Source organism: Pongo abelii, chromosome 9 (assembly GCF_028885655.2).
Source record: "Pongo abelii isolate AG06213 chromosome 9, NHGRI_mPonAbe1-v2.0_pri, whole genome shotgun sequence".
NCBI lineage: Eukaryota > Metazoa > Chordata > Mammalia > Primates > Hominidae > Pongo > Pongo abelii.
This window is the reverse complement of record NC_071994.2, coordinates 121733813-121757577: the sequence shown is the minus strand read 5'-3', so window position 1 is coordinate 121757577 and position 23765 is coordinate 121733813. Positions and strand designations below refer to the sequence as shown.

The following is a 23765-nucleotide window of genomic DNA, read 5'->3' as shown; positions in this document are numbered from 1 at the left end:
CAGGTGGGCTGCCGCGGCTCACCACCCACTGGCTGGTCCCTAGCCCGCGCCGAGAGTCCCCCCGCGCAGAGTACCCCCGAGTGCCCTTCTCTCCGGGCGCGGGCAGGACGCAGGAGCAGGCAGAGTCGGTGAGGCCCGACGGCTTTATTGGTTCAGGGCCCCGTCCCGGGTCCGCGGCGCTCAGCGGCTGTCGCGGGGGCGGCGCAGCTGCCCCATCATGTCGGCCAGCATGCGGTTGCACAGCGCGGCGTAGGGGTTGAGCAGCACCAGCTGGCGCCGCGCGAAGGGGCTGCCCAGCCGTGCCGCCCTCTCGAAGTCCCTGCGGGCGTCGTCGTCTCGGCCCTGCAGCCGCGCCAGGAGTCCGCGCTGCACAAAGCTCTGGCGGGCGGCGCGGCCCCGGCCGCCGCTCAGCTCCACCGCGCGTTCCAGATCCTCCAGGGCGCCTGCGGGACCGACGAGACGGGCGGGGCGGGGGTCAGCGGAGGCCGGGGCAGCCTTGCCCGATCCCCAGCCCACCTGCGGCCGCGTGGATCACCGTGGTCCTTGCGGCTCCCGGGCGTGGCCGTTTACAACCCGCCTCGCACCTGCTAGAGGTACGGATCGTTATTCCCATTACACAGATGAAGACTGTGGAAGAGTTAAGAGGATTTGCCCGGGGCTCTACAGCCAAGCCACTTAGTGGTAGAGCTGGGACTGAAGTCCAGGTCTCGCCTTCTTCCTATTATTTTCCACCGCTAATACACGAAAACATGAACGTTGCAGGATTCTGAATGGTCACTATGTTTATGAGTCTGGCCCACTGCCCGGGCAAGTAGCAGCCAATTTATTCCACACCTGTTATTAAGCATCCACTATGTGCCAGGTGACTGAATGTCAGGGTTCAAAAAAATAATATTAACTGCACAATCATTTCTTACAAGTACAATCAAGACAGTTTCTCATTGTTTTCCTTTTGAGGGCCCTTTTCTCTTTTCCATTGCTTTCTTTAGAACACCTTCTCTCTCCCCTGTATCCGAGACTGATTGCCTTTCATCATTCTTTGGTTATCGCCATGTATCTAATTTCCTTGGTCCCGGAGCCAGAGCTGGCCTGCACCGTTTTTATTTTTATTATTCTCATAAAATACTTGGGTTGGGCCTCAGAACTCTGAACTCAGAACTTCAGGCAGCCAGCCACCTTCTTAAAGTCCACGAGGCTGGCTTCTTTCGGGCTCTGCTTCGATTCACTCATGTTCTCTAGTCTCCTAAAGAGCCTGAGCCTCCGGAGAAGCGCTCAGATTGCAGTACCCCTTGGTTTCCCTCAGAGGAGCTGGTCTGGAGGAATCTCCGGTTGGAATCACCACTGCATCTCTCTGGGGTTTTGGTCTGCAGGCTGTCTCCAGTGATCTGGGGCAGATAAGCCTGGATAAGGGGCTCCTGGGAGGTTCCCATTGTTCCTGGAGTGGACTCAAAACTCCCTAGTCTGGCATTGCTGGTTCTGGGAGCACCTGTGTCACCATTGCTCCTAAGGCTGTGAGGGCTGCCAGCACGCTGTCACCTCTCACTAACTGTCAAGTAGTACTAGGTTTCCGTGGTTTATACCTTCACATTAGCCTCATCTTTGGTCCCCAGCATGGCCCCATTGTCTTCACTTAATTAGAATAACCTGAATGCAGCAGGCGTTTTGGACCTCTACAGACTACCTTCTCCACTTACCAACTAACTCCTACTCATCCTTCAAAACTCACCCTTCAGGAACAGGTCCCACGCTGACCCCTCTCAAACTTGTTTTGCTGGTCTCAGAATTATGTCTGTTCTGCCTCCTGGACTGGGAGCTTTTCGAGGAGCAGTGTCATGTGGGGATTAAGAGCACACACTCGAGCCCTCCCACCTGGTTGACATCCCAGCTCTGCTGCTGCCTGACTGTATGATAGTGGGCAAATTACTTAGCCTCTCCATGCTTCAGTTTCTTCATCTATAAACTGGGGATAACAATAGTACATACTTTTTAGGGTTGTTGTGAGGATTGATTTACTAGTTTATGTGTAAAGTGATTAATGCCTGGTACATAGTGACTGCTATATAAATGCTGGCGATCCATACACCTTTTATCTCAGCGTCCTCAGCACCAGCCTGCTGCCACATAGTAGGCTCTGATTAACTATTCCTTAATCAATGGAATGCAGTCTCTTCTGAATTTCACATTAGCCCCATGATATTAGCAGGGCCCCTGATACCACGCCTACCTTATAGGTAAGAAGACAGGTTCCACAGGGGTTTAGCAAGGCCACCCCAGCCCCACAGCCACTTCAGATCTGGTCTGTGCCCTCCCGTGGGCCCTTTTGCAGAGGATACAGGGCATCTCCCCTTACCTGCCACGTCTCCCTGGAGTCGCCGGGCCTGGGCACGGTTGTTGTACGCTGAAGCCCTCTCAGGCAGCAGGCAGATGGCTTGGCCAAACCTCTCCAGGGCTGTGCTGAGGTCCCCAACCTCTGCTGCCATCACCCCCTGCAGCTCCAGGGCCTTGGACTGTTCCAGCTGTGCTTGAGGGAAAACTTCATCTGGGCCAGGGAAGGAGCCAGGAGGAGCCAGGTGTGCAGTTGGTAACAAGAAGAAAAAGCCACCTCAGGCTTTGGAATTCTGAGATCTGAGCCAGAGCTGACTGGGTATGGGTCACAGCAGGGGTCAGCTGCAGTGTTTGGGGTAGGGGGAGATGAGGTCACTAAGGCTGGGAGCTAGCATTGCCTGAGTTCAAGAGACCTGGGAAGGGGCCTTGGTTGGTTCCCCATTGCCAAGAGAATGAAGCCCAAACTCCTCAATCTGTTAAAGAACTTGCTCAAGTTCTTTGTGTATGGCCTCAGCAGGCCATACATTGCAGAGCTTGGATTTGAACCCAGGTCATTCTGGCCCGTCTGCATTTTACTCTACTACACTGCCTCTTGTGCAAAGGCCACCATGACATTCCCAGATCATGAACATCACTTCTGACGTATCCATCAGCGTTTCGGCCTGAGTTAGTAAGGTGTAGGCTTTACTCCTCTAGAAACAAAGGATCAAAAACTCCTTCATTAGGGACTAATGGAAAAGCCAGTGAACGCACTCACTGCGGAAGCGTTCGTTTGGAGCTTGGCTTGTGACAGTGTTTAACAAATACTGGTTGTGCTTGCTATATTGGAACCACTCAACTGAGCAACCATGCCCTGCCTTATTTCAGTCTTCTGTTCTGGTGGTGGTATTCTCTGTTATGACAAAAATGTGAGAGTTTAACATCACCTGGCAGTTAAGCTTGGATCATACAGTCAATTAAGTGGTAAGTTCAGAGGCATGAGAGCTGATGGATTGAGAGACAAACCCCAGCTTACTCCTCTTGGCAGGATGTCTCTTACCAAACCAAACCCCCATCAGTGCACTAAGGAGCAGCCAACCTCTCTGATTCCAGTCTCAATCATAATCATGGAACAAGAGGCCTTATAAAACCACCTCCCTCTCTGCTACCTCGGGAGGCCAGCAGGCCAGCCTATGTGCAGAACTACACTCCAGATCAAATGCCCACCTGCTTCTCGTTCTTCCTTTTCTGCTTCCTCTCCGAGGTCCGATCCAACAATGTCTCCAAATGGGGTGTCAGGGTTGAAGATGGCCTGCAGCACTGCCTGATCATTTGGAGTCCCCATGGTGCTCAACTCCAAAATCCCGAAAGGTGACTCCAGATGAGAGAAGAGGGAGGGACGTGGTGAGGGTGGAGCCTCCAGCAGGAAGTTGATCTGAAAGGATGAGGACCACCCCTTCATGAGGAGTGTCTCCCTGTCCATGGCTGTAGCATTTGCTCAACCTGTGGCCTGGAGGGTTGACCCTGGCTTGGCAGACTATTTGGTTATTTCTCAACTGCCCCTGCCCCCAGGAGAAACAGTAAACAAATCCAGCTTCAGCCTTAAGGTGGAGTGCAGCTAAGAGAAGGTGCTCTCCAGCTTCTCCCTGAAATGCTTTCAGTTTATTGTATTCACAGTTGAGGAGAAAATTGATAAAAATCAATACTTAACCTCCTTGGATGAAACAGGGGAGCTATGTAGAAGGTAAAGGCCCTGTTCCTTTGTCCTCTTGACCCTGCCTCATATCCACAATTAATTAGATCCTGAACATACATCACTGATGAATAAAGGAAGAAAATACAGTCGAGAGAGCCAGTGTGGAGCGGACCTGAAGGTGGGCTACAGGGAATAACGTAGTGATGCCACCTTAAAGGACTGCGGAAGGTACTTTGTGACCAGGTCACAGGCCATGCCCCTCCCGCTTTTCTCCACCCTCTCCAACCAAAGCCAAAAGGAAGCTTAACCATGTGCAGCAATAAACTTGACATGTTTATTAATTAAACTATCACTTAAATAAAAAAAAGTGCATAGAAAATAAACATGTTTAAAAACTCCTTTTTTTTACAACTATGTACACTTTTTACTTTTACATTCAGTCTTTCGTAGAGAGCTTTCAGCATTATTATTTTTTGAACTATTAAAGTATTTTCCTTCATCCCTGTCACAGGGAGTTAACACTGATGGACTTTAGACACATTTTCCTTTTTTTTTTTTTTTCTCTTTTTCTCTAACCAGAAGCTTGGAAGAACACAAGGAAAAAAAAACAGATCTGTTATACATGATAAAGTTGTCAAAAAATGTCTTATTTCTAGAAAAGAAGCTTGTCATCTGTTGAGCTCTTGAAACAATTATTCAACTACCTGTATTTACTAAAGAGACTGTTAAAAGTTCAATAAAAGAAACACCACAATTCTATTTTCTTGGTTGAAAGACAGAACTAGAGTACCTCGGAACAAGATACCAGGAAAGCACAGAACACAATTTTCCCCTAAATGCAGGTGGTAACCCCAACATTCATAACCAAAAATAGAGAAACAAGGAGGACAGGTACTGACTGGCAACATTCATGGGCAGAAAAAAATCCAGGTGACACCATGTCTGCATTTTTCTCTGATCCGAGGAATGGACTGTTCTACCATCCCTTTGTGGTTAGAGGATCCCCCCATTTCGGGAATCAGAGGAAAGCGAGCCTGACATCTTCCTGCCGCTACTAGCAACTGTAACACGATCCTTATCTATAGTGTTAAGAGAATTAAAAGCCATGGACTGAACTAGGCTTTGTTACATGGTGCATTACTATATTAGTTCCTATATATATCATATTTATATTTATTTGAAAACCAAAACAAACAAAAAGTTGCAAGTTTCCAGAGTGTGTGACTTGACTAGTATTCATGATTCGGCACAAAACCATCTGCTCAATAACCTTGTATTGCTTTAAAATGAAGGAAATGAAACATAAAATTACACCCAGCCCTTTGCAATGACCCGCTTTTCCTTAAAAACAAAAACAACTTGATTTCTATTAAAAAAAAAAAAAAAATCCCAAACCGAACTTAAAAGTTAACATCTGACAAGGTTTTGACCTTTAGTATTTTCAGATATTTGATTGAACGTCAGTCCTTTAGAAAGATACATTCATTAGATTTTTTTTTATTTTTGTGTGTGTTGTATTTTTTTTTCCTTTTTTTTTTTTTTTTAAATCAAGGGAGCTACATGGTGCTCACTGCATTGGCCGGGGGTTTGATGGAGGCGAGCAGGGTGGCGGGCTGGGTCCCGGCAAAGGAGTCTGGTTGAAAACGTATAGCTGCCAGGGCTTCCCCCTTAATTCTTGTTATTGGTGTAAAAACAGAGGGGCTGTGCGAGAGGTGGTGGGTGGCCAAGGAGGGAGCCAAGAGACCAAGTTCCGGCCAAAGGGTCAGCGCCATGCAGCTATTCTGGTTACACAGTTGTCACTGGCCACCAGGAAATGCAGCCACAACAGGTTCTAGCAGCAAAGCTATAAGTGAGCTGGCTCTCACTGAGAACTGACCAGGTTTGCAGCTGTTACTCCTTAGGGATTTGGGATGCCCCTTGGGGGATTCTTGGGAATGACCCACCACAATTCCTCAATCTGCACTTTTGTGCGGAGATTCCCTTGGTCACTTTTGAAATGAACTCAGATGTGTTTGGAGATAGCTGTGCCGTTTTTGCCTTCTTTCCCTCTTGTAGGGAAACCTTCGCTTATCCCCCCAAGTTGCTGGCAGGTGTGCTGAAAATTTGGCAATGGACTCAAGGCTGAGCTAGAAGAGGAATTTCTCATTTTTGTGGTTGACAATTAGGGGGTGGAAAGGCAAGGCAAACCATCTGCAGCTGGCAGGAGAAGGAAGCTGTGGGTTCCTCCCCTGTCCTCAGGGTTTAGGGTTGGTAGAGAGTGAGGAGGGGGCTCACAGTACAGCATGGCCTAGCAGGGCAGTAACTAGGTCCATTTAGCTGAGTTCCCCCCACCCCCTGACTGGCCTTTGGGTCTTTCTCAAGGTGAATTCAGGACCCATCAGTGCATTAATCATTTCAGTAACAAATGCAGCTTAAGTTTTTTTTTTTCTTTAAAAAAAATAGGAATACAAGGATTTACAAAAAAACCTCACACAGTGCAATAATAAAGGAAAGCAGACACTAGTGGAACCCCTAGGGCCACTGCATCTTGTTCATGGGCAAAAGGAGGAAGGGAGGTGAGGTCTGGGTAGAGTGCTTTCCCCAGTCCCCTGCTGGCACTTCTCCATGATGACAAGGAAGTCTCTGCCATCCTGGCCACAGTGCTGGGCTCCCTGCATGACAGTGAAAACAGTGACAATGTTCCAGCAAAGCCACCAGACAAAGTTCTTAAGGTCACGGGAGAGAAGGGAGCCCAGGATGGAAGGCACAGCAGAGCCATGAGTCCTGGGGCAGAGAGTGCTGGGCTGAGTCGTATTGCTTTGCTAGACTTCCATAGGAATGGGCTTCTTGCGGCGAGAAAAGGGTGCCCCACCCTCTACTTGGACTACACTACTCTGAAACCTTGTGGCAGAGGCAGAGAAAAATCTGCTTTATCGTGAGTGGTCAGACTGTGCTTCAGTTTCAACGGGCTGCCCCAAAAGAGGGCACAAGGTGATCAATGGGTTCTCTGCAGATATGAGGACTTGGTGGGCAGAGGAAAGGAAAGAGTGGCCTATGAGGCAGATGGTGATGGAAAAATGTCAAGTTGCCATTCAACTTGTTGTTTGCTAACTCTGAAGTAAGAAAGATGAGGGAAATGTAAAGATTGCCATCTCCCACCACTCTGGAAGTTGCGCCGGAAAGGAGAGAGGCGGGAAAGAAGAGAATCTGTTGTATCAAGATACTACTGTAGCCTTTTGAGGAGCTTCAATAGGGGAAGGAGGGGAGTGGCCCAATGGAGTTGGGTGACCTTCCTTCTCCATTTATTGTCGAAGAGCAAACCCAGGAAACATTTATATCAACAGGGCACAAACAAGCTACACATTAAACAACAAAAAGTACACCTTCCAGGGGGAAGTTGAGCAGGAAAAACCAGACTTTGTGTGTACAGCTGAATATTTTCTCTAACTTCATCCTATGAAAATAAAAAATTATTAAAAACCGATCTTCTTTTAAATTAGGATAATACCGCGGTTTAAAAAATAGCCTTGTCATAAGTGCTTCTCCCTATGAAGTGCTTCTCATAGAAAAATATACAAAATATATTTACATTTATAAAACCTTAAATAGTAAACTGTAAACAGAACAGAGTAAAATCCAATGACTTAATTTAACAGGTTCAGGACACTGTCTTGGGGAAAGGAAGAGAAGAAACATTTGATGCTGTTTTGACCACATCCTAAGGAGTAATCAGGGCAGTAGTGTCATTGAATTTACTTTAGCCGTGGGTTGCACGCAGGTGGCAGAGTTCCCTCAACATAAGGTGGTCTAGTCCCCAAGTTGTGGGCCTTGAAATCTGATTAGTGTTCTGCCTTCAACTGGACACTGACCGTTTAAAAATTAAGTCTTCCTATGTCTTAACAAGGGGAAAATAAAGTAACCATGTCTTAGGAATGGGACCCAGGGGTCATCCTGGCTGTGATACTCTCGTTGTTGCATGATTTAAATCCTATTTAAATAATTTTTCCTCTCCTAAAAAATCATGCTACATATGTTTCTTTAAAACTCTCCGTGGAGCTTTATGAAAATGTTTCCAAATTCTGTCTGGTTATGACCAATGGCTCCTGTCCACTTCCCCACCTGGAGTGCTTACAGGCTCAGGGAACTTTTTGCAGGCACATCCTATGCCCAGCAGGGAGTGTCCTTGAGCAGGCAGTCAGTCTCCCCTACAACCCAGAAAGAAGCATGGGAAAGCAGTGGGATGAAGACAGGGGAAAGGAAGAAAAGGGAGTGAAGAAGGAATGGGAGAGGGAAGCCGCTCCTACTGTCAAGAAAGGTAATTGGCTGAGATAAGGCTCCTGGGGGCAACGCTCCCACTCAAAGCCTGCAGGCTCAATGTTTGGTAATTAATTGGCACAACCCCATGACAGCCTTTTGACACCGGAGGTGCTAGGAATCCTGTCTCCCAACCAGTGAACTTTCGAGTGGGAGGATAGTAGAGAAAACCACCAGACCTCTGTTTGTTCGACACACGCTGTAGGTGGGGCCTGGCTGGCAAACTGTCAGGAATCCAACCAACCCTCCATTTGGGGCTTTGCCTGACCCACTCACTTATAGTGCTTGGGAAAGGGCCAACTTGAGGATGGCAACTTATTTCTGTGGAGAAATTCAGGCCCCATCTCCCAACATAACCAACCCTCTATAATAGGCTCCTTCCAGGCAAGTCTGCTAGGGACCCCATTCCCACTTTCTAACAGTAAACAATCGAGGGGCCCCAGGAGAAAGCCGATCATGGATCTTTTCTTTGAGACCTCAACTCTGTCTCCGGGACTATGATCACATGTCTGATGTGAGTATAGGACATAAGAGAGCTCAGCCATCACAGAGGCCCCTCAGCTGTGCCCACGCAATCCGGGAGCTCCCAGCTGCTGGAAAAGGCCTTCAGCGTTGCTTTGGATGGCCCCGCGTCCTTGCACTCCAACACTGGGGGAGAAGAGCAGCTTTAGTTTAGGAACTTCCGGCATTTCTTGGCGCCACAGTTGCAGGGCAGCTTGTTGCTGGCATCCTCAATGGGGAACTTATAGTCGTAAGTTAGTTCCTCTCCTCGGTAGATCTTACGCATGGCAAAGATGACAATGTGCTTCTGCCCATCAATATTGATGACCCGAGAATAGCAGTTAGGCTCACACGAGTGATTGATGAAGCGCGCAGCATTTCCATGCATGGTGGCATCCACTACCTCTGAGTCATCAATTCGGAACATATAGCAACCAATGCCCTGTACATGCAGGAGAAAGGAGAAGAACTTGTCATTTCTTATAAACTCAGGTTTAAGAACACGTCCCAATCTTCTCTTGATGTTACCTATAGCCGCTGAGAAAGTTTCTTCTAGTAAAATTTCCAGATTTCTCCCAGTACTATCTTTCAAGATGCTTCCACGAGGATTTCCTAGATTACAGGCCACTAGTCTAGAGGTTTCTAATGTCTCTGCAGGAAAGAGAAACCTAAAACTTGTATAGTTATTTGCTTCCGATACTAGGAGCCACTCAGACAAACCTTCTAAGAGCAACTTTCTGTACTAATCCTCAGAGTGGATTCTGTATTTTTACTGGGCCCCTCACAAATTTCAGAGTTTATTTTTTTAAGAAAGGTCTTTGAATTGATAACATACACTATTTCTTTTGTGATCCAGGGATCATACTGGTCCCTTTCTATAGCAAAACAAAAGTACTGTGTGAGTGCAAGTGGGAGACTTGCCTTGCTGTCATAATACTTTTCCCGCTTGTCAGTCTGGATGGAGCGGATGACGTTGCCGGCATACTCAATCACCATCTCACCTGCATCAATGTTTCTCTTACAGAAAAGACCCCGGCCATGGATGGGAGACCTAGGGCAAAGACGGAAAAGAGGTCAGACACAAATTTTGCAAGTAAGGTTAAGTGCATGAATACATGAATAAGTTCTCCTGGTCTGTTTTCCCCAGGAGGGACATACACTTGAGAAAATAAAAATTTGGACCCACTTGATTTAGCCATCTAACAAATGGCCAAAGATGAAAGTTATTTCCATTCTGCAACCCGCTGGAAGCAGCAATGTTTTAATGCTTATTATGTTAAAGTCCTTCCTTGTTCAACACAAGGAGGTGCAGGATCCCAGGATACGAGGGTCAATAAATAGTGTCCATAAAATCCTCACTTACTGAGTGAGGAAGGTCACTCCAGCATTTGGTCTACTTTGATTTTGAAAAACTGCATTCGTTTTCTGTAATTCTTTCTAGAATTTTAGCCATACCTGTAGACACCAACTGCCTCCTTAGAAGTCTTTTTTAAGTGCCGGAAACGCATGGGCATTGGCAGATCCATGCTAGTTGCCCTCCTAAGAGATAAGACATAAGACATACTATTAACGAATTTTTTTCAGGAACTAATGTTTTGAGTCTTGAATCGAAGGTTCCTAGAGACAATTAGTACACTCTTTGTTCAATGCCAAACTGAATAAGTGCCTTATAAAATGAGCCCCCCTTTTTTTTTTTTTTTTTTGAGATGGAGTTTTGCTCTGTCGCCCAGGCTGGAGTCCAGTGGCGCGATCTCGGCTCACTGCAACCTCGGCCTCCTGGGTTCAAGCGATTCTCTTGCCTCAGCCTGCTGAGTAGGTGGGACTACAGGCGCACGCCACCACGCCGGGCTAATTTTTGTATTTTTAGTAGAGATGGGGTTTCACTATGTTGGTCAGGCTGGTCTCGAACTCCTGACCTCGTGATCTGTCCGCCTCGGACTTCCAAAGTGCTGGAATTACAGGCATGAGCCACCGTGCCTGGCCAATGAGTCCCATTTTTAGTATATATAGTACTTTCTGACCATGACGACTATGGTGGTACAACCAAAGCTGACAAAGTATACTATCATTAAAGAAAATAGGCATCTTACAGTTCTTTGAATTTCTCCTCTGTACCTTATATTCCTCACTCCTTACCAGGCACCTACTGCTACTTCAACACAAATGGATTTCAGTCCTCTTAAATCTTATCCAGGAAATTCTGATGCAAACAAATTCCTACGTAGTGCCCTGACCAGCTGGAGGAGAGGGAAAGCAGTTTCTAATGACTGCTCCCCACTCAAGACTTACCGAGCTGATTTCAGCTGTACCTCCTCCTCTTCTTCATCATTGGGGTTGTATTCAGGAGGCTGACGATGTTTAGAAGCCAGGAAGTTAAACATGTCAAATGCTGACTTCCTGGAGCCAAAAGATTAAAACATATTTAGAGAAATGCTTTAATAAAGCAGTAAAGGACAATGGCATTAACACTGGAAATCTCAAAGGGTATGTGGGAAGATGACGGTGTCATGAGATAAGGAAATCGAGACCCAAAACTGCTGACAGAAAAGAAGGGAACTTGCCTGAGGTGGACTTCAGCCCTGGCTGAGCCGTGAGGGTTCAAGGGGGGTTCATTGGCCTCCTCTGGCTTGTGGAAACGGAATTTGTAATTTCGACAGTGCTTGGCACCAGACAGCTGCTCAATGAGGAACACAACTGCATCATGGAGAATCCCCAGCATCCTCAAACCGTTAACACCTAGAAGAATCAGAAGCACCAGGGCAGTGAGGAGCGCAGTCAACAGGAAACAGCACGGTCCTACAGAAATGCCTATACTACAGTCACTCTGCCAGAGGCTGCTCCAGGGTGAATTATAGTACATATTAGCTCGAAATTAGCATCAGATAGCCATTAAAATGATGCTGATACAGATCTATCAATATGGAAAATGTTTGTGATAGACGGCTAAGTGAAAAAAGCATGCCACCAAACTACGGACTATTTTGCTGTACTACACAGAAATGCTATATGCTAATGCTATATACATGTGTTATTTCATTTCATGCTCATAATGACCACACAGGGCAGGAATTACTAGCTTCATTTTCAGGTGAGAAAACAGGCTTAGAGAACTGATGTAACACTCCCAAGGCTACATGATTTGACAAGATATGAACTCTGGACTGCATAACTACAAATATAATCCATCTAGGAACGGATTACCTAGGTTCTATAAGCTCATGTTCCCCCAGATACCTCACTAAAGTTTAATTTTCTTTTTCTTTTTTTTTTTTTTTTTTTTGAGATGGAGTCTCGCTCTGTCACCCAGGCTGGAGTGCAGTGGCATGATCTCAGCTCGCTGCAAGCTCCGCCTCCCGGGTTCACTCCATTCTCCTGCCTCAGCCTCCCGAGTAGCTGGGACTACAGGCGCTGCCACCATGCCTGGCTAATTTTTTTGTATTTTTAATAGAGACGGAGTTTCACCGTGTTAGCCAGGATGGTCTCGATCTCCTGACCTCGTGATCCACCCGCCTCGGCCTTCCAAAGTGCTGGGATTACAGGCGTGAGCCACCGCGCCCGGCCTCTTTTTTTTTTTCTTTTGAGACAGACTCTAACTCCGTCACCCAGGCTGGAGTGCAGTGGTCCGATCTCAGCTCGTTACAACTCCACCTCCTGGGTTCAAGCAGTTCTCCTGCCTCAGCCTCCCAAGTAGCTGGGACTACAGGGGCACGCCGCCATGCCTAGCTAATTTTTTTGTATTTTTAGTAGAGACAGGGTTTCACCATATTGCCCAGGCTGGTCTTAAACTCCTGACCTCAGGTGATCCACCTGCCTCAGCTTCCCAAAGTGCTGGGATTACAGGTGTGAGCCACAGCACCCACCCAGCCTCACTAAAGTTTAAAAGCAATGTTAATACACCTCTAACACAGAACTCTCTTGTGTTATGATGAATGTGTGGAGTAATACACTCAGTAGCTGCTTTGTTCTACTCACTGTCTCATGCTGTTAATGAGCATTTTTTATTTATTTTTATTTTATGAAAACAACATTTATATAAGTCTGCTAGCATCGATGGTGAAAGGCTTTTATTTTAAAATTATTTGGCTTTTTCCATTAAAGGGACAGGGCACAGTTACAACTGCCACACTTCTTTTTGACACTAGCAAATAGTTAATGTTCTTTATATTTTTATTAAGTAAACAATATTATTTCATTTACAAATATTGCTTTTGGTATTATTAATAGATATAGAAACAGTAATGGTGTCTATTGTGGATCAGGTATCCATTTCATAAGTGTAATTGTATTAGAACTGCAATTGCACATATGCAATTCCAACAGACATACAGTTTGCGTTATTTAGAGATGTAACCTTGGTGTAATGTCCTGGTGCAGAGGAAACAGCAGATGAAAAAGCAGATGATCATGCCACTGCACTCCAGCTTGGGCAACAGAGTGAGACCTCATCTCAAAAACAAACAAACAAACAAAAAGAACGTTGTCTCTAGATAAGCAATATTCTTTTTCTAAAAGACAGGTTTCACTTTGTTGCCCAGGCTGGAGTGCAGTATAGCATGATCATAGCTCACTGTAACCTTGAATTTCTGGGCTCAAGCCGCTCCCGCCTCAGCCTCCCAGGTAGCTGGGACTACAGGCATATGCCACTGTGTTTGGCTAATTTTTAAATTTCTTGTGGAGACAGGGTCTTACTGTGTTGCCCAGGCTGATCTTGAACTCCTGGCCTCAAGTGATCCTCCTGCCTTGGCCTCCCAACTTGCTAGGTAGGATTACAGGTGTGAGCCACTGCACTGGCCCCAGATAAGTGACATTCTTATGATCACAACTGTTGGTCCCTTAAGAATTTGGCTTAAGTATGTAACACAATTCTATAAGATAAGAACTTAGCCATATAAGGCGATGGCAAACTCTTTTTTCTTTTATTTTTTTTTTTTTGAGACAGAGTCTCACCCTGTCGCCCAGGCTGGAGTACAGTGGTGCAATCTTGGCTCACTGCAAGCTCCGCTTCCCGGGTTCACACCATTCTCCTGCCTCAGCCTCCCGAGTAGCTGGGACTACTACAGGTGCCCGCCACCACGCCAGGCTAATTTTTTGTATTTTTTAGTAGAGACGGGGTTTCACTGTGTTAGCCAGGATGGTCTCGATCTCCTGACCTCGTGATCCACCCGCCTCAGCCTCCCAAAGTGCTGAGATTACAGGCGTGAGCCACGGCGCCTGGCTGGCAAACTCTTTTTTCTACAGACCACTAATTTTCCTTAATAATTTTTTCCTGGAAGTTCTAGATTGCTGTGAATTCTTAGGTTAAAAAAAAAAAGACATTGAAAAACATACTACATACTCAAGTTTATTTTCACAGAAAGTTCCTTTTAATATGTACGCTGAATGTTCAACTCTCATTCACCAGAGAGATTACAATGAGATTAATATTGTGTTGATAATGGGAAAACAAAGATGCATTATGTGTGGGTCCCCGTCTGTTCTTAAGGAGCTCACAGCAGAGGAAGGCAGAGACGTATACAAACCATGCAATGTGCAGGTGTCCAAATTAAGGTATAATATAAAGTACTATGGGAACTCTTAAGAAGGAACAATCTGTTCTGCTTGTGCGAGACTCATTTATTCATTCAATAAATATTTACTGCACACCTAAAATATCCCAGGCACTCTTTCCATCTTTCCACTGTGGGAGACAGGACCTTAGGAACATAGAGGTGAGCAAGACAGGCAAGGTACCTGTATTCATAGAGCTTTTACTTCATGGAAGAGACAGACAATAAACACATCAAAGATATTCCCACTTCAGGACTTTTTCATCTGCTGTTTCCTCTGTGTCAGGACTTTAGAAAACATAGTTAATTTAATTCAATTTTTTTTTTAAGAGATAGAGTTTCACTGTGTTGCTCAGCTGGTGTCGTGGCTATTCACAGGTATGATCTTGGCACACTACAAGCTCAAACTCTCCTTCCTCAGCCTTCTAGCTTGCCTCGAGGACTTACGCTTTATGTATATGCATGATTGGCTTCTTCTCATCATCACTCAAGTCTAAGCTCAAATGTTGCCTCATCAAGAGATTCCAGATTTCCTGCCACCAACTACCCACCTCTGTGTCACTCTCTGTTTCATTTCCCCATGTTATCTTCTTCATGGTACTTACATATACATATATACCACTAGAATATAAGGGCATGAGGGTAAGGACAAGGTGGCAGCACTGGAAATGGAGAATAATGGACAGGTTTTGGATTGGGGAACACAAGGGTCATTGTGGTTAACCTCCAGGCTAAACCTTCCACCCCAGATGGTTAATCTAAGACAATCCTGGGAATCCCAGTCCCTTTGCCAGAGACTGGCTTAGAAATGGACATGGGGCTGGGCGCAGTGGCTTACACCTGTAATCTCAGTGCTTTGGGAGGCCAAGGTGGGTGGATTACCTGAGGTCAGAAGTTTGAGACCATCCTGGCCAACATGGTGAAACCCCATCTCTACTAAAATACAAAAATTAGCCGGGTGTGGTGGCGTGTACCTGTAGTCCCAGCTACTCGGGAGGCTGAGGCAGAAGTATTGCTTGAACCCGGGAGGCGGAGGTTGCAGTGAGCCAAGATTGCACCACTACACTCCAGCCTGGGCAACAGAGTGAGACCCTGTCTCAAAAAGAAAAAAAAAAAAAAAAAAAGGACAGAAAAAGAAATGGACATGGTACCAAATTCTGGTCTGTGAGATGTCCATTTGTTCCTAAGAAAGAGCATCTCCTGTTCCTCTGACCACTGTGATGACTGAATGTTATTGTGGGAACTGCTGCAGCCATTTGCTATCAGCTTGAAGATGAAGTTTTACTATAGATCGTAAAGTGGAAAGAAGAGAAGAATCTAGGTATTTGATGACATTGCAAGCTCCTGTACCAATCAATCCTGATGTCTGTCTTACCTCTGGACTTTCTGTTATATAAGATGATAAATTATCTCACTCTTTAAATCAGTTAAGAGTTGGGATTTCTGTAGGCACAGGAAGAATGATCAAAAAAGGTTAAAGAAAAGAGGTGACCTTGAGCAAAGTCTTAAAGGATTAATAGGAGTTTGTTGTGTAAACCAGGGAATTTGGACAGAAGAGAGTAGATGGAGAAAGTAGGTCCTGGTGGAGGGAACTGCATCAACCATGTTATGCTGATGTGAAAGCACATGTAGGGTAAGTAATAAGAATTGCTTGGGGGCACATGTTAAAAATTCAGCTTTCTCAGCTCCAAGCCCAGGGATTCTGATTCACATCTACAGACTAAGAAACATGGATGGGCCAGGCACAGTGGCTCATGCCTGTGATCCCAGCACTTTGGGTGGCTGAGGTGGGCAGATCACAAGCTCAGGAGTTCTAGAGTAGCCTGGCCAGCACGGTGAAACCCTGTCTCTACTAAAAATACAAAAATTAGGCCGGGCGTGGTGGCTCACGCCTGTAATCCTAGCACTTTGGGAGGCCGAGGCGGGCAGATTACCTGAGGTCAGGAGTTCAAGACCAGCCTTACCAACATGGAGAAACCCTGACTCTACTAAAAATACAAAATTAGCCAGGCATGGTGGCACATGCCTGTAATCCCAGCTACTCGGGAGGCTGAGGCAGGAGAAGCGCTTGAATTCGGGAGGTGGAGGTTGCGGTGAACCGAGATTGCGCCATTGCACTCCAGCCTGGGCAACAAGAAAGAAACTCCGTCTCAAAAATAAAAAATAAAAATAAAAAATAATAATAATACAAAAAATAGCCGGGTGTGGTAGCACACGCCTGTAGTCCCAGCTACTCAGGAGGCTGAAGCAGGAGAATCACCTGAACCTGGCAGATGGAGGTTGCAGTGAGCCGAGATTGCGCCACTGCACTCCAGCCTGGGTAACAGAGTAAGACTCTTGTCTTGGAGAAAAAATAAAAGACACATGGATGGATCTGGAACAGTAAATAGTGTAGTGTGGCTGCAGAACAAAGAATCTTGAGCAGTGAGGGAAATGGGGAAAGCTGAGACTGAACAGATGAATCCGGCTGAAGAGGACCTCGCCATGTAAGGATCCATAGACTGGAAACCTCAAAGAGCAGGGCTGGGTCGCTACTCAGCAACTGTATCCTGTGTTTCACATGATACCAGGCATTTTACGAGTGGTCAGTAAATATTTACTAATAACAAATACGTAAGGGTTGAAGATTGTACTCTGAAACTAGTAGGCAATAGTAAGATTTTGAGGCACCTCTGGAGACTCTGAGGGTAAAAGGAGGCGAGATAGGAGACTCAGTTATAGGGCTTTTTAACATTGCAGGTGAGAGAATAACAAGGGCTATGTCAGAGAAAAAGTAAGGGATGTGACATATTTTTGGGGTAGAATTTTAAAAATTATGAGCAAGATTTTTTTTTTCTTTTTTTTTTTTTTTGAGACAGGGTCTTGTTCTGTCACCCAGGCTGGAGTGCAGTGCCGTAATCTTGGCTCACTGTAGGCTTGACCTCCCAGGCTCAATGCGCTCCTCCCACATCAGCTTCCCAAGTATCTGGGACCACAGGCATGAGCCATCATGCCTGCCTAATTTAAACAATTTTTTTTTATAGAGATGAGGTCTCACTCTATTGCCCAGGATGGTCTTGAACTCCTAGACTCAAACAATCCTCCCAAAATGCTGGGATTACAGGTGTGAGCCACTGTGTCCAGCTGAGATTGAGTACCCTTTCATGCTATGGGCCATTTGTATTTTGTGGGAGATAAACTGCCTGTTGGGTCTTTTTCTCTTTTTTTTAATTAAAAAAGTTCTGAAAATTTTTAAATATAAAAAAATACACAGGGTGTTATATTAGCCACACATGTACCTGTCACATAAAATGAACAAATGTTAGTATTTTCTAATGTGCATCCAAATATTTTCCTTCCCTTCCCTCTTAAAGGAAAAACATCACAGATAAAATTAAATTCCTAAAAAAAAAAAAAAGTTAAAATTCCTGTAAGTACCCATTCACCCACCTTTCCAGGAGCAATCTGAAAGGAGGTAGGAGAGGTAGATATGGATAAAACAAAGTCAATGGAAGGTTTCTACCTTAGCTTAATTAAAACCTTCTTCTTTTTTTTTTTTTTTTTTTTTTTTTTGTGCGACAGAGTATTTATCTGTCGTCCAGGCTGGACTGCAGTGCTAAGATCATAGCTTAATACAGTCTCATACTCCTAGACTCAAGTGATCCTCCTGCCTCAGCCTCCAGAGTAGCTGGGAGTACAGGTGTGCATGCCACGGTGCCGGCTAATATATATTTTTATTTTTTGTAAAGATGTATTCTCTCTATGTTGCCCAGGCTGGTCTTGAACTCCTGGCCTCAAATGATCCTTCTGCCTTGGCCACCCAAAGTGTTGGGATTACAGGTGTGAGCCACGGCATCCACTGATTAAAATATTTAGTGTTTGCTCAAAACAAGTGTATTAATAAGTTTGTATGCTGCCTAAATTTAATATGAAGTCTAATACCAATGGTAAATGACTTCAACTTTAAGAAAAGATAACATGTCACACTACAATGTCTAACATAAAAAAAAACAAAAAACAGGTAAGTGTTGGCAAAGGTGGAGAAATGGGAACACTCGTGCACTGCAGGTGGAAATGTAAAACAGTATAGCCACTTTGGAAAAAAAACCTGGCAGTACTTCAAAAAATTAAAGAGTTACCATATGACCCAGCCATTCCACTCTGAGGTATATACTGAAAAAAAATAAAAACATGTCTACACAATAACTTGAACATGAATATTTGTGGCAACATTATTCGTAGCAGAAAATAGAAAAAACCCAAATGTCCATTGACTAATGAATGGATAAGCAACAAATGGTATATCTACACAATGGAATATTTGGCAATAAAAAGGAATGAAGTACTGATGTGGAAGGGAAGATGTAACAGAAGGGAAGAACCTGGAAAGTATTCTGTTGAGTGAAAGAAGACGGTCACAAAAGGCTACATATTGTCTGATTCCATTTATATGAAATGTCCAGAATAATCAAATACATAGAGACAGAAAGTAGATTGGTGGTTGCCAGGGGCTGAGGAATGACTGCTAATGAATAGGGGGTTTCTTTTAGGGATGATGAGAATGTTCTGGAATTATAGAGTAGTGGTGGTTGTACAACTCTGAATATATTAAAAACCACTGAATTGTATGCTTTAGATGGGTGAACTGTATGGTATATGAATTAAATCTCAATAAAGCTGTGAAAAAAATTTTTAACTGATTTTTTTTTCACAGAATCAACTCTGCCTTAGGTGAACAATTTACCATAGTATTCTGAGACAGGAGTGGAATAACACCTCCAGCCATTACCTGCAAATGAGAGCTGCTTTAGGCGGGCATTTGATCGAGCTTCCTGGACTTTATCTGTCAATGACTTCCAGGCATCTGAAAGGAAATAAAGAAAACCGTAAGCCAGAAAATATGCACGTAAACCCTTCTTAATACCAATGATGTGCACAAGCACTGCTTAGAATCCCTACAGTGTGAACACTTGCCCTCCTAGAGCAGTGTTTTGTTATTTTTCTTAGAGTTTAAATCAGTTCATTACATGTGAAAGGAGCCGAAAAGGTACACTCCCCAGGAAGGCTTCTTTCTGTTGGAGGACACAGAAGCGCTAAGGAAAGTCAGACCTTCCAAAATGAACTCTGAATCCCCAACGCATTCACATCCCTTGATGGAAGTCTGGGTCTCACACCTGAATGTTTGGTACTATTATGTTCCCCATACCTCTAATCAAAATAACACTAGTAATAATGATTTAACCAGGACTGTGGGAAGATCATAACCTCTCTGTTCCTTAAAGAGGCAGAACTAGAAAATCCTTACAGTTCCTTCCAGCTCTACCCCAAGATTCTGTGATCTTTTCCTGTCTGCTAGGCATTTCCACATGGATTTCTTACATCACTCCACATCAATGTCTTCTGTGGAACCCCCGTACTCCTTACATATGTCCTTTGTTCTCCATGCATTATCTTTTGTTTTAGTCACTCAGGCCTGAATCTTTAGGGTCATCTTTGCCTCTCCCCTCTCCATATTCAACCAAGTGTATTCATTTTTCTTTCTTTTCCCACCAAATGTGGGCTTTATTACCAGAAATCTCTACTCTAGCAATATTCTCATTAGTAAACTCTCATCTTTGAGCATCGCCAGTTCATGCTCAATCTGTCTTATATAGAGAGCTTGTCACATTATGTTTCCTGAAATTCTGCTTCTATTCACTCCCTCAAGTTTTCAAAGTCCTCATGGTTTGGCACTGTAAGCCCTCTAAAACCTGTGCCCTATCCACCTTCCGAATTTTCTCTTTCACTACTACCTCACATGGATTTCAATGCCATCTCACCTGACACTACTCTAAACCCACCAAATGCAATCCTGCCATTCTAACTTTGCTTACCTCCCTTCTTCCTAGAGAGCCCTGCATTCTTCTTTGCCTAACCCAAATTCCATTTTCTCCTTTAATAGAATCTTCTATTTATCTTCATGGGTTTTTGATATCCCTAACTCACCCATGGTGACCTTTCTCTCCTTTGAACTCTTCTAGTACTTACAGCCTAGAGAACATTTACTAGTCCTTCAAAGGTGGATGAACACTTAGATGCTTGCAATACAAAGATGAATAAGAAAATAAAATTCCAGCCCTTATGGAGAGCTTGCTGTTGAGTGAGTGATAAAAGTAAACAAACACGTACAAAACAAAATTTAAGCTATGAGAGAAGAACATGTAAGATTCAAAAGGAGGGAGAGGGAGGGCTTAGCTATCTCAGAAGGTCAGGGAAGACCGTCTGAGCTGGATCTTGAAGGGTGAGCTGGAGCTCACCAGGTGATTGAGGGCAGGGAGAGAACTCCAGGCAGAGGAGAAAGCAAGTGTGAAGGCACACAAGGGAGAGAGAAGGGCACAGAAGGCGCATGAGGGAATGGCAAAAAACAAGGCTGGAGGGGGAAGCAGGGTTCTCAGGGGCTCTGCTAAGGTGTGTGCAATGTTGAAAACATAATCTGTATCATTAACTTTTCATGTAAAATATGGCTATTTCTCCAATAAGACAAACTTCTCAAGGACAAGGAAAATGCATGATGCCTCCAGGTATCCCCCTACCATCTAGCATAAAACAGCCACCTAAATGGTGCTAATACTCAGAAAATGAAGCTCTAGCTGAAACAGGGCTTCTGCTGATGGGTCAATCTGATTTAATCCACTCACCTTCAATACTTTCTGCACAGATCTGAAAGCCATCATCACTGGAAATTTCAAAAACAAGTCCTTTCTTGGGTTTTTTCTCAGTAATGCTTTCCTTCCGCTTTTGTTCTTGCTGAAGCCAAAGCATCAGTGGGGAGCTGAAATTACTTTCTTCTTCTTCCACTGTTTTAGGTTCTAATAGGGAGAAAATAGATAGGGGCCATAGTGGTTGCAGTAACAAATGCTCACTGAGCACTGACTACATGTAGAGTACTTTAAATAAATGATCTCTAAGCCTAACAACATTCCACAGTTGGTTTATTATTCCCATTTATAGATAACAAACCCAAGACTCAAAGAGCTTGCCTAGGTCATTGCTAGAAAGTGGTGACTAAAGCCAGATTTTTTTTTACATGAAGTTATGCTGTCTCTGTGGTAGAATTTCTGGTATGACAATCTGATAGTATTTCAATAACCAACTGTCCTCAATAGAGTTATACCCAGAACCCTCTAATCTTGAAGTGACCATTTGTTTCCTAATCAACTTCATCAGAACTGATGGAAAATGCTATGGAGATGTATCTGGTATTGTAACCAAAATCTGACTATCTAATAAAAATGGTTCTTAGTTTTCTTTAGTAACAACTAAAAAGTGAAGTCAGGTTATTACTAGCTATTTAAGCCTCAGTGCTGGTAAAACCAGTACAGCAGAAGAGTATGGGTATTTTCTTGAGTCCTTAGCTGACAGGTGATCACACAATATGTACTGGAAGAACACTGCACCGAGAGACAGGTGTGCCAAGTTTCAGTCTCCAATGTGGGCCAAATCACTTAACTTCTTTGGAGCTTAGATTTTTTTTTTTAAATGTAGAAAATAAGTAGGTAAAGTGGGTGATTCTCATAGTCCTTTTAGCATTGATATTCTCTGATTCTAACCTTTTACCCATCCACATACCTGTACTTTCTTGTTCATTTGCTGGATTTTGGGTCACCTGAACTTCCGGAAGAACAGCCACTTGCCTAAATAAAAACCAAATGTAAGATATAGTATCAGCTAGTTCTTCAATTCAAAGAAAAAATCCATAATTTTCTATACAGCTCTGGTATACAAAATAACTGCTAGGAAATGAACCACAGGGGGCTCTCTGTAGAACTTGCTGAATGAATACAACCACCACACCACTGTATGGAACATAACATAAAACTCTTTTGTGAGATTCTTTACCAAATACTGACATTAAGTTTCTGTTTTTAAAGTTGTAAATTGTGCCCTTGAAATTCTTCTCATACTCTTAGTATTAGAAAAAAATGAAAGGACACTTGTCAGAAGCAATTCTAAAGTTACTTAAATAAGTTAGCTGGCTTAACTAAAAATAAAAAATAAGCTGCATGAGCTTATAAACCACCATCAATTTTCACTTTTTTTTTTTTTTTTTTGAGCTAGGGTTTCACTTTGTTGTCCAGGCTGGAGTGCAGTGGCAATCACAGCTTGCTGCATCCTCCAACTCCCAGGCTCAAGCAATACTCCCACCTTAGCTTGGACTGTGGATGTGCACCACCATGCCTGGCTAATTTTTAATTTTTGTAGAGACAGGGTCTTCCTTATGTTGCCAAGGTTGGTTTCAAACTCCTGGGCTCAAGCAATCCTCCTGCCTCAGCCTCCCAAAGTGTTGGGATTACAGGCATGAGCCACTGTGTCCAGCCCCAATTTTCACTTTTTTAAACTAAATAAATTCTGGAAACAATCCAAATGTATATCAATAGAGGACTCATTAAATTATTGTAGATCCACACAATAGAATTGGGGGCAGCGATTTAAAAAGTGAAGCACACCTATATATATTGGCACAGAAAGATGTACATTAAGTGAAAAACCAAATACAGAACAGTATGTACAGTATTATTCCTTTTATGTAAAAAAGTGTATACATATTCATATATATACCACGTTATATCTTTATATGCAGAGAAATGTCTGCATAGATAAAAACAAATTATTAGCAATGACCACCTCTAGGGAATAGATTGGGCGGGGATGAGGGGGACAAATAGGAAACTATTATCCATTATTTAAATAATTCTTCTGTTATATTTTTTGTTTACTTGTTTACAAGCCTGTATTATTCTCATTTTAAAAACTATGGCAAGAAAACAAAAATCAATGTGAATCAGGAAGAACTATTTTTTATCTTTTTTTTTGAGACGGAGTCTTGCTCTGTCGCCCAGGCTGGAGCGCAGTGGCGCCATCTCAGCTCACTGCAAGCTCCGCCTCCTGGGTTCACGCCATTTTCCTGCCTCAGCCTCCTGAGTAGCTGGGACTACAGGCGCCCGCCACCACGACCGGCTAATTCTTTTTGTATTTTTAGTAGAGACGGGGTTTCACCATGTTAGCCAGGATGGTCTCGATCTAACCTCGTGATCCGCCCGCCTCGGCCTCCCAAAGTGCTAGGATTACAGGCATGAGCCACCGCGCCCGGCCTGGAAGAACTATTTTTTAAATGAGGTGGACAAAACTGAGAGCTTAGTCTTAAAGGACGAATTCTTCAGCTTACCCTGCAGGTTGCCCACACTCCTTCTGGGAGGACTGCTCCACACTAGCTGTATCCTGCTGCTCGGCCTCTGCTCCTGGAGTCCTGGAACACAGGCATTTGTATCTTTTCAAGACAAACCACCAGTAAATATGTACTGAATGTGGAGGTGAGTCAAAAGAAATGGCTCTATCAGGATCTGATAAAGTCTATAAGCCAGCAAAACTGACCTAAGGTCATAAAGGTTAGAATAATGGTTACTTTG

General features: G+C 44.2%; 2 protein-coding genes across 8 annotated transcripts in view; both read right to left on the bottom strand.

Annotated features, from left to right (window-relative positions):
• Nucleotides 1–180: 180 nt before the first annotated feature.
• Nucleotides 181–3787, bottom strand: TTC36 (tetratricopeptide repeat domain 36). Its single transcript, XM_002822552.3, has 3 exons — nt 3532–3787; nt 2351–2539; nt 181–443 (listed from the first exon to the last, which is right to left on the bottom strand). Exons 1-3 carry the CDS (start codon nt 3785–3787, stop codon nt 181–183), a joined length of 708 nt encoding a protein of 235 aa, XP_002822598.2.
• A 525-nt stretch (nt 3788–4312) lies between these two features.
• Nucleotides 4313–23765, bottom strand: part of KMT2A (lysine methyltransferase 2A) — a 90342-nt gene continuing 70889 nt past the window's right edge. For all 7 annotated transcript variants that reach the window (XM_063711409.1, XM_054525193.2, XM_063711410.1 and 4 more), the window contains 9 exons: nt 23525–23605; nt 21928–21992; nt 20997–21167; nt 19109–19183; nt 11352–11530; nt 11084–11187; nt 10250–10333; nt 9716–9845; nt 4313–9236 (listed from right to left, as the gene is read on the bottom strand). In XM_063711409.1, the coding sequence (XP_063567479.1) occupies nt 8961–9236; nt 9716–9845; nt 10250–10333; nt 11084–11187; nt 11352–11530; nt 19109–19183; nt 20997–21167; nt 21928–21992; nt 23525–23605 (1165 nt within the window). In that variant the 3' untranslated portion in view covers nt 4313–8960. The remainder of the gene's footprint in view (nt 9237–9715; nt 9846–10249; nt 10334–11083; nt 11188–11351; nt 11531–19108; nt 19184–20996; nt 21168–21927; nt 21993–23524; nt 23606–23765) is intronic.

Bases quoted from the DNA above. Each gene is read 5' to 3' on its own strand.
- TTC36 (XM_002822552.3), bottom strand. From the start codon at position 3,787: ATGGACAGGGAGACACTCCTCATGAAGGGGTGGTCCTCATCCTTTCAG. The intron at 2,540-3,531 runs GTGGGCATTTGA...TCCCTGGCCCAG, and splicing joins AAAGGAAGAACGAGAAGCAG to ATGAAGTTTTCCCTCAAGCA. The intron at 444-2,350 runs GTAAGGGGAGAT...TCGGTCCCGCAG, and splicing joins ACTCCAGGGAGACGTGGCAG to GCGCCCTGGAGGATCTGGAA.